The sequence below is a fragment of the Aphelocoma coerulescens genome, chromosome 4, assembly GCF_041296385.1.
Source record: "Aphelocoma coerulescens isolate FSJ_1873_10779 chromosome 4, UR_Acoe_1.0, whole genome shotgun sequence".
NCBI classification, from domain to species: domain Eukaryota; kingdom Metazoa; phylum Chordata; class Aves; order Passeriformes; family Corvidae; genus Aphelocoma; species Aphelocoma coerulescens.
Genome location: NC_091017.1, coordinates 22,245,355 through 22,260,190, shown reverse-complemented (window position 1 = coordinate 22,260,190; position 14,836 = coordinate 22,245,355). Strand labels below are relative to the sequence as shown.

At 36.6% G+C, this 14,836-nt stretch overlaps 1 protein-coding gene across 19 annotated transcripts in view; it reads right to left on the bottom strand.

The window, feature by feature from the left end:
- The window catches only part of CCSER1 (coiled-coil serine rich protein 1), a 666,540-nt gene that overhangs the window by 270,705 nt on the left and 380,999 nt on the right, over positions 1–14,836 (bottom strand). For all 19 annotated transcript variants that reach the window (XM_069013059.1, XM_069013052.1, XM_069013053.1 and 16 more), the window contains one exon: positions 5,948–6,031. In XM_069013059.1, the coding sequence (XP_068869160.1) occupies positions 5,948–6,031 (84 nt within the window). The remainder of the gene's footprint in view (positions 1–5,947; positions 6,032–14,836) is intronic.

Genomic DNA, 14,836 nt, shown 5'->3' with positions numbered 1-14,836 from the left:
AATTATTGGAAGAAACAACACTACCACTTGATTCATTAAACACTGTAGTGCAGAGCTGAGGATAATACATTTATCAATCTGAAAGTCATTCACATCAGATGACTACAATACAAATGTGCCACACACATGCCTTTAGCAGCATACTGAAGCTGTTAAGTCATAGAAATTAAAGTGTTGATCTTCAGGAGCAAAACAAGCTTCCCAGCACACATGTAATTGTTTTTAAGCAATATTACCTTTCTCTGTGCTCTTACAAACACACATATGCCATAGCATTTCATTAGCTGATACTGACAGCAGTCATTCTCATGCCAGCTTGAGTACTTCTTTGAGAATTTATCTACTATCACAAATTCAGGGCCACATCAAGCAGCAATGAATTTCAATACTTTTTAGCCAACTTTCATTCTACAAAGGAAAACATCAACAAAGCTGAACTGCAACACAGTCTTCCTTCCCACCATGCCTCCAAGATGCCATTTCTAATTTGTCCTAAAATTCACCTGTTGTCAGCTATCTTTAGATCTTCACTAGAGAAAAAACTGGTTAAAAAAATTAGGTGAAAAAAAGGAAAGGTGACATTGAGACATACATTTTGTCCTTCGGAGGGATCAAAAAATAAAGTTTTCCAAGATTTTGGCCTAAGGCCAGATCAGAATTTTCTGCTTATACTAGAAGTACATACCCATCAGTAAAACATTGCACATCTCATGAAGGCAGCTGTCTACAAGTGACACTCCTGCCAGAAAGGCACAGAGGGTGCATTATTATTGAAGGAGGGCAAGCCTTGGCACTGTGTCTCAAGGGAGACTTTGGAAAAATTTTGTATTTCAGGTCTGCTCATTTTGCAGTGTTATTTCTATGAAATACTCCAGAGCAGAGCCTCAATGAAGACCAGGAATACACTCTGTGCTAGTGACATATTTCTTTATCTATGCCAAACACCATGATATGACAATGTTTTGTAGTAGGAACTTAAATTTATATGCAGAATCACCTCTACAAGTGCCAAAGAATATTAAAGATCCTATCTGACTGGCAGCTTTTCATCAAGGGACTGGTGTAGACAAGGAATTGGAGCCTAATCTCCATTGTGGGTTATAGGATATTGCCATTTTCACACTCCATGTCTGTCTTGTGGAACTGATTCAGAGAGTAATTACTGCTCAGATAAGCCTTTTCTGGAATATGTGCAATTAATTCTCCTGCAAAAAAAGGGGGAAGAAGCCTGACACTTTAATAATGTTTAAGTACACCTAATCTTTTTCTTTTCTACTCCTAATTTTCCCTAAATATGGCGAAGAAAGAGGATTTGAAACTACTTACAAATGCTGGTTCTTAGGTAAATTATCCACAGGTCTGTGTTACCCTCTCATAAAAACAGCCAACATGAAATAATACTACAAACCAGCAGAATGTAAAGGAAACGGGTTATCAGTGTAAAGATTAATCTAGACTGCTTTTTCCAAAAATAAGGACTATTATCCTTTTCAAATGGGAACTATTTAATTTCTTTAAAATTTCAAGGACAACTGTTTTTAAAATTCTGAAAATAGCCTGGACTAATGAAAATTTCTCTTTTACACAACAATTCAAAAAACTATTTTCCTGATGTGTTCGTGAAATTTTTATCCAAATCTCATTCTTTGCCTGTCAAAACAAGTTGTGACGTTATGACTGTAAAATTCAAGGGGTCTGTACTGGCATAACTACATTTTGAGGTGATTTTTACACTTAACCTCAAGTGCCTTTCATAAACAGCTCCTCAGCAGGATTCAAATGCATCTAGGGTTTTCTGTTACACTTCAAAGCTGAATAACAAGTACTCATCTTCACCATACTTCAAAAATTGTGCAATTGGCTAATTGCCCATTATTGAAATCAACCTACAGAAAACAGCTAAGCTTGCCACCACACTTGCCCTCCAGGAATACACTGTATTTAGGATACAGCAACTAAATGAACAAATACAGAAAACCCCTCCTCACCAAAAACAACCACCCACCAACCCCCTCCCCACAAAGCACAGCACAAGTCCCACGCCCTCTCAAATAATTAACATAAGTTTTGGGCAAGGAAGTAGAGCTTATTTATGATTTTCAAAGATGAGAAAAAGGCTTAAAAAATAAAAATAGGGCAGTTATGTTTTGTTGAGCTGATTCTAGAGTATCTAGTCCTAAAGCAGTAACTTCTACAGCTTGAGGTAAAGCCCACTTAGCTAGCTCTGTGCCTCGCTATTCTATAAATGTAGAAAGTCTAACACTTGATAAAGAGCCACCTCCATGGCAGAAAAATATCCCCAACAGCTGGGCTATAAGGGGGATTAATTTCCTGACCTAACTTTGACTCCAGTTCCACTCAGAATACACTCAAACTGCCTCACCACATTTTTCTTTTTGGTGGCACAACACACAACTTTAAGTCACACAGGGAATCAGGGTTGAAAGGATAATGTTGTTAACACTCATTTTTCAGCGTGAATGTCGCTGTACCAATGACAGCAGTAGAATAAATGTTACTATAAACAGCAGTCAGTTACTTTTGCCAATATAACATGAAAATATTTTCTGCTTAAAGTCATTCTAAGTGCTCACACTGCAGTGGAAAAAGATCGATTTGGGAAAATATATGTAAAGATGCAGTTGCAGGCAAAGCTGGCTATGAGACAGCTGAGGTTCCAAACATCTTCGTGTCCAATGAAAACTAAGATGTTAATTTATGGAAGAAAAAAGAAGAAAAGAGAAAAGAAGAGCACATTCCCTACAGAATGGATATGCTTAATTTGATTTCCTGGATAATATTTTCACAAATGAGTACAGTTTTGAGACAAGTGATGATTTGAACCCAAATTTTCAGTTCCTGCCGAGGTTTACCATTTCCAGATAGGTTTGGAGCAGGTTTGGGTACCTGACATAGCTGAAGCAAGCATTTTTCAGGAGATAATAAGAGCATAGAAGAATTAATTCCACTTCCCTAACCTACCTATATTCATTTCTACAAAGACCGACACACTTCTGGTGACAAAGGGAGTCAATACAAAATGATCACTAAAAGACAGAACAAACAAAAAATCCACAATTCCATGTTCTTCTTTTTTTCACTAGGATGTAGGTGATGGCTCCTTGCATTTTATCCTTTCTACCTGGGTATTGCAGCTGAGCATCTAAACCCCTACTTTCATTCCTCAAGTATTTACCCTTTTCTCCCCTAAAAAGTTATGTAACAATTACAAGCTCTAAAGCTTCATTGGCTCACACTCCATTGACATTTTCCTCAGCTCAGCTCAAGGTTTCCTTCATAATACACTCAAATGAGGTAGAAATGCTTTTCTAAAAGCATTTAAAAGTTAGGGGAAAAAAACACCACAAGGGAGGGAGGGGAAAACTACTAGAAAAGTCTAGCAAATCTAGAGGAAAGCAAGAAGCAAAAGCTCCTGGAGAACCAAAATTTACCTGAAGTTCACTTTAGGTTAGTTGAAGAGCTTTAAAGTAAAACCAGCTAAACCAAGGATTTTACATCTACAGGCAAACGTTCAACTTAAATGCTGGAAACTACAGATTTTCATGTATTTCTCAAGAAGCACAAAACTGACTCCTGCTCAAATCAATTTTTATGTGCTACTTCTGAATTAGCATCATGATGCCATGATTTCAAGACAGGCAAGTTGCATTTACAAATTTTGTATTTCCATATTCAGAGTGACAAATGGAACATGGGCTGCTCCAAGATACAAAACTAAAAATGCTAGTCTTCTATTAAGTGCTATGTCTATAATAAATTGCAGCTATGTGAAAACACATACAGTTTCATTAGCCAAAAATACTGCTCTTAACTTTTATAAACATTTACTTTCCGAATATTTACAAACACATAAATAAGAGTAGCATTTGCAGAATATTAAAGCAGGTTTCAGATCAATTTTTGACCAATTTTATGCAAGGAAGGAAAACAGTATCAGAATTTCCTAGCAATCAAATAATTTAATTCATTTTTAACAGCTCTGAAAAGAGAGCTTACTTCCCCTGCATGAAGCTCTAAGAGCACCTCACACAATCAGGAGCAAATCTCTTCAAGTGCCGTCCAGGGCCCCTCCAGAAAAGGGCACTGGATGTGCAGTATTGAAATAGAAGATACAGTAGAGATTTAAAAAGTATCCCTATGACTGCAGTTAGAAACTCAGACAAAAACAAAAAACAAAACAAACCAAAACAAAAAATCCATTTTTTCCAATCCTGTGGGAACCCACTCCTTTTTTTCTAGGTTTCATAAACTAAAGTAGTTTCTGTCATATCCACCTCCCAACGTGGCTTTTTCAGTTCAATTAGGAGTAAATAAGATCTACTGAGTCCTTTCAAAACTTAAATGACTAAACATGATCTCAAGAATCCCACCTGCACTTTTACAAGTCTTAGAGTATCGAAACTGAAGTCAATTGATCATGGATTAAATCCATGATACTTACTTTAAATCATACAGAAATCCTTATTTCATGGCCCTAAGATGATGTACTTTTTGTCTATTATGACAGTTCCCTGTGGGTCTTCTCCAAGTGATGTATACACAGATGAACTTTGACAACACTAAACAGCAAATGAGCTACAGCTCCCTGTGTCAATACAGGGTAATTTTACACTGACAAAATTGTCCACCAGTTAAATAGCATATGTTCTGAATTAGACTGATATAAAATTAATGCTCCAGGACGGTGGAGAAGTTTGATGTACCCTGTGTCCCATTTTGTCATTTAATTTTAGACAATAATTACACAACACAACATTTCTTAAAGTAGCCAAATACGAAACAAAGAATATTGATGATGTGTATATATTTTGCAGACATTAATACAGAAAAGAAATCTTCCACTCTTGGGTAGGATTACATTTTTCCCATGCAACCTAAAACTCAGTATTTGGCATAAAAATATACTGGTGTTTTTAGTGAGTATATAAAATATGCAGTAATAGCTAGACCTGAATTAATTCTGTTTGAGTTCTGAGCTAGCCATGAAGCATGAGACAGAAAGGCACAAAAAACCCCTGAGATAGATCAGCTAATTAAGATCTAATTAGGGAAACAATCCCTTGTCCCAAAGGGTGCTTAGACAAAATCCTAGATGCCCACACACCTGCAGCTTTCATGGAAGGAATGTACATCCTGAATGTCTTCCTGAATGTGGTGACCCTATCTTCCTGAATGTAGTGACTGCTTTCCCTGCCAAGTGTTTAAGTTCTCTGCTGTGAGAGAGGAGGTGGAAACTCCCTCTCCTTTATTTAAAAATACTGAAGACATCCATGCTTTAACCCCATTCCAACAAAAAAGCAATCTTAAAATTCTGTTAGCAAAGCCTTAACAAAACAATAAAATGCATTTTCATGTGGTTTGGTTTTTTTTAATTGCTGTATCGTGTATTTTGCTTCAGTCACTGGAAAGTACTTTGTCAATTCTTAAAGCAGTAGTAGCCAAGCATTAGTAGCTCATATGCTACATAAAGATTCAGAAAGTGTAAGAATATTTATTATTTTATGCAAAGACATCTATTATGGAGAAAAAAACATACTTCTTTTTCTCCTGAACAATCATATAGATGAGAAAAGCTGTTCCTGGGAGAAGTAATGACAATTTATCAGGCATGTGCATGGCTCTTCAAGATTTCTGGCATATGCATACAATGCTGTGCTTATCTGCCTCTGATCAAGACAACTGTCAACACAAGCTTTTCAAAGAAACTTTTACAAGCAGTGGATATAGACAGTAGCCACTTCAGAGGCTGACAAACCCCTAGAAAAGTACAGTCAGTGTTACCAGAATGATTAACATAGCCTTAGGCTAGTAATTCTGTAGCAGGTGTGAAATTGCATTTCTTTAATTTCTGGTCTCAAAGTGACATTATCCGGTAAAGGAACTCAAAACCACCAACAAAAAACCCCCCATTGCTTCTGCTGCTTACCAGCTCCTCCCGAAGCTGGGCTATGAGTTCATCTCTCTCCTTCAGCTGCAGCTTCAGCACTGAGCATTCATCTTTTATTCCATCCTACAAAAACATCAAAGAAATGTTATAATAGGCTTAACACTTCTACTTTGCTCATGACAAGAAAAGGCTGTTTCGCATAGTGTGAGATAATTACATTCAAATAATGAAACTCAATTTTCCTTTGTCATGTGTGGTATTTTCAATAATATTTTCTAAGTTGCTGCATAAACAAATTAATGTATCCAAAGACATTGCATAGAAATTTGAATAGCTCCCTGCAAAGAAGTCCATTTCACTATTTTCTAAATCTTTTAAGTCTTTTTACTGAGGGATGATCCTATCAGGTCATTCCTTTTCATTTGAGAAACAGCTATGAAATGTTATAATTTTAATCATACAAAACAACATTAGAGAAATACCAATTTAGAGCATTATTGCAGAGCTCTTGATCTTGGAGAAATGAAGAAGAAAGTACAACAGACATGCACTGGAAAAGGAAAGCACACTCCCCATCCATACATCTTTTGTACCACATCAGCTAAAACAGCAGCAGTTCTGGTATTAACTGAGGGAGGAAAGAATGTAGTTACCACTTGCTGAAATAACCACTATAACTCAATTTGACCTGTATGAAACTGACTCTAATAGCTAAAACTGCAGCCAAGCCCAGGCCCAAGAGGAAGGCTGCAAGCTGTCCCCAGGAAACTTCATGAGTTCATGTAAGTCTCAACATCATATTTCAAGAAGAAATATCAATCATGTAGTTTTGTGTTGTTCTGATAAACATCCAAGGAGAGAAACTCAAATTAACAGACTGAACTGTTGAAAATTAAAAATCTAGCAAACTAACCAGCCAACTAGCTGGTCAAACAACTGTAACTGAAGAACTCTATTTTTACATCCTTCTAGCATGGCAACATTTAGTTTGGGAAGTTTACTAATCTGGGAAGTTTACTAATCTGGAAATTTTACTAATCTGGAAATTTTACTAATATGGAAAAACAGAAACCCACAAGCCATATGACAAGAAAACTTCTGGAAATCATGTGGTATATTCACAACACTTATTCTGAAAACAAAAAAACTGGACCTCTAGTTATCAGCTGATAACAGTGTAAGAGCATAGAAATTATTTAGATTGTGTAGAGTTCAGCAGTTCTAAAGGGTATAACCAGTGTGATAAACTTGCACTCTGTCAGTACTAATGTGTTTGTAAATCCAAATAAACACAGAAATACAGGACAAAAAAAGTAGAGTGTAAACCCATTTTCCTCACATAAAAGGTTACCATTATTATCTTTCAAAGTAATTATATTGCTCATCATCTGTCCTAACAGAATTGGAAGAAGAAACAAGACACATACACATCAATATTGCAAATATTTACAACAGCTGCAATGGAAAGAGATACACCATCTCTGGCTGCTTACACTCTGCTTCAGTACGACGTACAGATCTTCTGAAAGGTCCAAATTTAGAAAAAAGCCAGCACATGCATTATCTGGTAGGGAAAAACTCACAGAAATTTTCTTTATTATATGCTATGGAAGCATTTTACTATCTACTAGCAGATTGATGTTTAGGAACATTAGCTGAAAATAAAATTTCTGCACATCCCAGAATACAGCCTGCAGCACTGAATATGATATTAGTACATATTTAACATTACTGTTAGCAAAAATATCTGCTTCTAAAAAAATGGTTTTAAGTATCAGCAACTACTATTTTATCAAAGCAAGGTCTTCATTTAAAAAAATGGTTTTAAAAACAACATGGCATCAGCTATTGTACCTCAAATTTTTGTTACATTGTTCTGAGTTCTTTTTGCCAGCACAGTTTTACACTGTTGCTACCTTTTGAATTTCTCCTTTTTAACTTAAAGGAAAATAGAATAGTACAATACACAGTGGAAAAAGGAAAACATCAAGGTCCCATAGCCAAGACTATTACAAAAATATCTTTCAGAAAGCATACACAAGCAAACAGCAATGAGGCCTGTAACAGCATGTCTCAACCACAGCAGGAAAGATTTTTGAGATGAGCTTTGGCACTAGGTTTTGTCTAAGAGGAAAAGCAGACTAATGAGAGCTTGAAGAAAGATTCTGCCTCACAGAGCTTCCAAAGAATTAAAACCTACAGTGCCTCTCTCCTGGCAGAAAGCAGTCGTGCACCCAGCTGGATCTTCCTCACACACGCAAGGAATGGACTCCTCTTGCTCAGCACAGTTCTCCAGGCACTTCCATATTCCATGAAACAATTGTCTCATAAAATTTAGACCATAACCATCCTTGGAGCTTGGAGAAAAATATGCAGGGCTAAGGTTTTTCCCTTGCACGGCCTCATTCCAGCAAAACTCTGATTAATACTTGCCAGTGGGACATGGCGCTTGAAAACCAGTGCCCTGCAATTTCTGGGATATTTGAGACTGTTAAGTTTGGACTCTATTATGATTTTGGCTGAGGTAGAGTTAATTTTCTTCCCAGCACCTCATATAGGGCCATGGGTTTGATTTGGTCTGGAAGAAATGATGATGAAATAGAGTTGCTTTTGTTTCTGCTGAGCAGCACTTACACAGCCCTTTCTGCTTCTCATACAGCCCCTGCAGTGAGGAGAGGAGGGTGGCACAAGGAGTTGGGAGGGGACAAAGCCAAGGCAGCCAACTGATCCAAGGAATATTCCATAAAATATGGCATCATGCTGGGTATATAAAGCAAGGGAAAGAAAGAGGAAGGAGCAATGGTGTTCATCTTCCCAAGTCACAGCTATACACGATAGAACCCTGCTTGCCTGGAGCAGCAGACAGCTGCTTCTTGCTGAATGCAGAGGAGAATTAGGATTTTATAATCTCATTTTGCTGCACACTATCTGCAGAGGCATCAATCGTTCTTCAAATGCAAGAGAGTGAAAAAAAGACAGGAAACATACTGTCAAGCAGTTGACTGCAAAAAGGTTTGGGCAAGGTCAATATCCCATACACCTGTCTGAATGTAGCATTAACAGAATAAAAAATGTTGCAGAAAAAACTGTTGCCAAAACACTGAATATAGTTCCTCCAGAAAGTAACTACTGAAAGCTACAGCAGAGGAGGCTCCAAGAATAATTTTTTCATGCAAGAGCCAAAATATTTCAGTGAAGGATTGTATGAATGATATCAAAGAAGTTGCATGCTATTGAAAGGAGTGGACAGCAGCAAAAACTGGTGGAATGCTGTGTTATTCATTAGTCTGTGGGCAAACAGCAGTGTGTATCTGATAGTGTGAATTCAGGAACAGGCCATCTCTACTCCTTAGGAGGTCTGAAATGCTTCATTATCTGCTGAGAAACTATAACACAGGGCAAAGCTGCTGTGGAAAAAACAAAAAAATTTGTTGAGAAAAGCTTCTCAAGGTGAATGAGAAATAGCAGGCACAGTCTGATGGGGATTTATAGTACAAAAAACAACAACAAAAAAAATCCCAAACCCAAACTGCCCAGAAAACCAATATTGCCTCCTAATGAATTGTCACAGCAACAGATATTAAAGAGGAAATAACTTGAAAAGGATGGCCTGCTTTTAGGAGAGCATTCACTCAATGCATTCTAAATCTACACTGCAATTACTAAGCTGGAAAAAACCATTTCCCTCGTGAAGTAGGGCTTTTTAAATACACTTTGAATACTCTGGGGCTGTGACAGTCAGACTCTTAGCTATCTCCACATTCCAATAGATACTTGACCCATGTATTCCTATGTTTAGAAAACTAAGCCCAATTATAGTGTGGGCATGATTACATATGCAAAATACTTCTCCTGCTTTTTTCAGCCCTTATAATATTTATAGAGTGTAAAAGAAAAAACAGATTGTCACATAAGTAAAGTTGAGTTCATAAGCCAACCAAAATCAATTAAATGTCCATAGATTGAGAAGTCTGCTAGGTGACATTTACTTCTTCCATTTACTAAACTAACACCCTTTGCCACTTTGATTCCTTACCTTCCTGCAAAATGAGTTTCTACCAATATTTTATCAACGCTACCAGTCCAATGAGAACATGGATGCTATGAAAATATCAGTCCAAATAATTCAATCTACACTCCAGGCATCTGTTCATAAACTACCTGTATACATTGTAGCTTTGAGGCCATTTTGCTGAGCTTAATAAATTAAACATACATTCCATTTCATTATTATTCTCATTGTTTTTATGAATGCTGTTCATTATTTTATTCTTAAAAAAGGATAAGAATTCTGCTCTCCATTGAAGTAAGCATGTCCATGACTCTGGAAATGCTTGATAAAAAGTCAATTAACACCTCATTGTTGAAGAGAACTTTTAGACACAGCATGATCTGTAAATAGAACTGCTTTCTTTTATTAAATATAGATAATCAAAAAGTTTTTCAGTCTAAATTCCAAATGTAAAAAAAGCAGCTGTGTGCAAAAAGCTATCTGTCATTTTCTTCACTTACATCCTCTGATAGTTAAAAAAATTCCACTAGTTAGCTGCAAGTTCATTATGGATCTGCTGTAATTATTGTATATACTTACGGTCAGAATATTCTACAAATTATCATCCTTTTACTTATTTTCAGTTGTCAGCTATGACTGAGTTATGTCTCAGTGCCAGTATTTTCCTGTTCTAGTTTAATTCTGCTCATTCGGGAAAATGCTAAACAGAACAGCAAATCTGTTTCTCCTCAGATCAGTTCACAAGATGAAAAATGGTGCTGTGTGTGAAGACCACTGAAGCAGGTTATGCATAAGTGCCAAAAAGAATAATCATTTTAATTTTGCAAACTTATTTTATACCTCTTCATACTTTGGAACAAATAGGAATGTCGTGCTTACTGTGATCAAAGTGCTATAAACAGAACTAACCAAGTACTCCAGAAGATAAATTTAATGCTTTTCCTCTGATACTAAACAGACTATGCTTCCAAAAAAATACCAAAAGTTAGAATATAATAAAACTCATTTGATAAATGCGCTGAATCTCAGATGCTAAATAGATTGTTTACCAACTTTGGCTACTGCAAAAATCAACAATTACTTAAGATGTAGTGTCTTAAGAAAATAATCCTGGAACAAACCAAACTAAGAAATTTAAAACTGAGTATCAGGTCAAGAAAGCTACACAAATGCCATAACAGCTGAAGCTTCCTCTAAGTTATGCAGCAGATCTACACAGAAAAATTAATAAATTTCTGGGTAACTGTCTAGAACATTCAGAGAAAACACAAGGCTTAACATGCACAGTATTTTTCTGCAAACAGCATTAGAATCTAGACTATGGACTGTGGGTATCTTCTATGGTTCACTTTATCCCACCTGACACCTGAAAAGCAACAACTAGTTTTCTGGATCTTACAGGAAATTTGCAGAGGAGCACTATTATCTTTCTCCAAACTGAGACACCACTTGTGTTTTAACAAAAGGAAGAGCATCTACCTATGTGAGGTAACACGAGTAGACTGCTGGATATTACAGCCCATGTTTTCAGAAATGAGTTTTTTGTCAGACCATGATTAGCTGCATTGTTCATTGTTACTCTTGTTTTAATGAAAGTCTAAATGATCCTAACATTAGCAGAGAGCCCAAGTCTGCATTGTTTCATGTGTCAAAATGAAGTCAGTGGTCTGGTCCCCAATGTAAGTAAACCATGGCACCTCACGTACACAGCGTGACTTCCCATTCTGTGCTCACTCTAGCTGTACCTAGTGCATCACTTTGTATCTGTTCTATCAATTCCTTTCAGTCACACCAAGAGAGAAATTATTTGGCTGGCTGCATTTCTCACATGTGCGAGGCACATTGATTTTGTCCTTTGGCTCATCTGTTGTTTTGGTGCCTTGCCAGTCCAGTTAGTCTTGTCTCTAACAATGCTCCCGAAGAGCATCCCTGCTGATTGCAGGCAATGGTCACACTTAACTTGCCTGCTTCTCATGCCACACTGCCCTGCCAGCTGTTGCTGAAGCCCAGAACAAGGGTGAGAGCAAGTCCATGCTTCAAAAATTCCCATTAAAGCATAACACGACAACTCAGAGCCATCTCCCATAACCACCTTAACCCAGCACATGCAGATTCTCACTCCAAGTTATCTTTCCAGTAGGAAAAACGCAAACAAACAAAATCCTTAATCAGCTTTGTAGCCCCTGATCATATCAGAAACAGACATCACTTTGTACATCTTCTTTCCACACAGCTCCATCTTCCAAAGGAGCAACTCTCCATTTCTTGATCAGGAAATCAACTGGAGTTTGGGGAGCAGAGGATCTGATCTTTTAATGATAAATAAGGGTGATTAAGCCTAAAAAAGACTTATGCAATATTATAACATATTCTAAGTTCAGTTACATGGAACATGTTGATAAATGTTTTAGTGGGCAAATTAGGGCAGTTATATCCATTTAAATACTAGAATTCAATTGATATTCTACTGTGAAGGTAACACTCAAAGAGACTATATAGGCTACACTACTTTGACTTCAGACATCTATGAATACAAAGCTAAATAATGTTTTCTTCACATTGAGTCACAGTTAACTCTGAAATACAGATTGACCAAATTAATTAGGATTTTTTTTCACTCCTGCTGAAATTTTCTGAGTGCTAATAAAAGGTATTATGTTTAAAAGAATGAAGCTTGATTAATAAACTACAGAACATAAAACTGAATGATTATACCAGGGGAAGCCCAAGATGTATCTAACCTTCAGAAATCATGAACAGCAGCCAAGAGCATAACAAAACACATGAATGTATTTTTCCCAATATAATTAATCCACTTACTGGCCCTTTACGGCCAGAATTCACATACACAGTACGATGCCTCCTAAAGTGATATCCCTAAATAAATTCTACATTCATGAAGAGAAAACAAGTGAAACAAAAGCCCCCAAACTTCCTTTGGTTTTCAACCTGCTGTGGAACACTGTAATTGTTCCTGCTTCCTTAAGATAAGACAGGTGTATTTCCTATTCATCTCCTGCAGGACTTCCATTGTTTTATAAATCCACATGCTTATTTCCTAACTACTGTCATCTGTTAGAAGCTAGCAAATACCTCCTTCCTTACATAGGATATCCTGTATGTCTGATCAAAACCTATCATCCACCCTTCCTAGTTGGACCATGTCATTCATTTGAACCTGGTAATCAGGATACTGCTAAGAATCAATGCTCAACTGTATGTAACTTTTTTAAAAATTTTATTTCAGAAAGTACTAAGGAGGTCTTTTCAAGGAACTATGTACCATATCTGAAAGTCCTCTTTCCTCATTTGGAAAAATAGGATTGTGCTTCCCTTTGTGCACTCCACTGTGTCTGCTGACACTGAATCTCAGCTGCCTTTCATCTTTACATCATTTAGAATGATGAAATCTTTCTGCAACATTTCAAACTCCATTTTAATCCTGATTATTCTGCACCTTCTAGAAGTATAATTCTTCCTTTAATAAATGACTACTTATGGCTTTTGTACTGTGCACCTAGTCTGCCATTAATCCAAGAGAAGACTTTTCTAATCATCTTATTTTTTAAAAGCCTTTGATGAAGAGCTTTGTTGAAAGGTTTTTGGAAATTGAGTTAACTTGTGTACACAAAACAGATCATCCTTATTCACATGCATGACTGTTCCATTAGATTTCTGAGGTCTGATTAAAATCTTGGGAAGTCAGGTTTGTTCTTCCCCCTTTATTACATTCATTCATAGTCCAAGCAAATCTATTTTCCAGAATAGTTTCTACTAATTTAACCAGTAACAAACTCTAACTAAAAGAACTTTTTCAAAACCCCAACAAACAGAAAGCAGTTGTCTATTTCCATCTCTCATTTAGCTACGAAGATTAAAACGACAGATAACAGGCAAGACTAAGCAGTTCAACAATTTCTCATACCAGTTTCACACCTAGAATGAGTAGTTGGTGCAAGAGATTCCTTATTCTCCGTTGCTCCATTACTACTCTCAGATATCTTCAACTGGCATTTCAAGACTCATTCCTTGGATTAGTTCCCCCAATGTTGCTGGTGCATCTACTGATGTGGAAATAAACACCAATTTTTTAATTACATTTTTTCCTTTTCTTCACAATAATCTTATTTGCCAAGAGTGCTTCTGTAATCACCAATTTTCTTTCAGCACTGCAAATTCTCTGGAAGACCTCATTGCACTTATTAATTTGACAAAAGCCTTCTATAATCAGGGTGGGGTTTTGTTTGTTTGTAAGCATATGTTTAGCAATTTAATACTGCCCTATTAACTCTCATTATCATTAGGGGTAAAATACTCTATTCATATCTAATTTTTTCCCTAATACCAAATCAGCAAAACCAAAACCCCTTCACACTTTTACATGCAAACAACTTTATTAATCATGTAATACATATAGACCAAGTCACATGAAAGAATACCCATAAAATCTATAACTTTGTGCAAACATAATTTAATTTATAACTGAAATGCAGCCACTGTTTCATTTGTATGTCAGTTTCTTTCTGCCAAGCAGCAAGAAAAAAAATGTTCAGGCCAAAAAATAAAGCAAAAATATCTGCCAACTGCAGCATTTTTGTAAAAGTTTCATTACTGCCATACCAGTAAATGTATTTCTTCATATTCAGAGAATAATGTCCCTACACAAAACCTCATTTGTCTAAACATGAGGAGACAACTCCAAATTGGATCCTGGCTGCCCTGTGAGGAGATCAATAGAAAAGTTTCTTCTAGCTCCAACACAGCACAGGCCACTGAGCTCAAGTCTCTCCTGAATCCACTGTAGTCTCCTACTATCAGCTTGTATACGTGACAAAATATCCACTATTTTATGCTGAATTCAGTATTTCAGCTCTAAAATATTTTTGTCCTGCCCTCCAGGAATCACAAGAAAATTT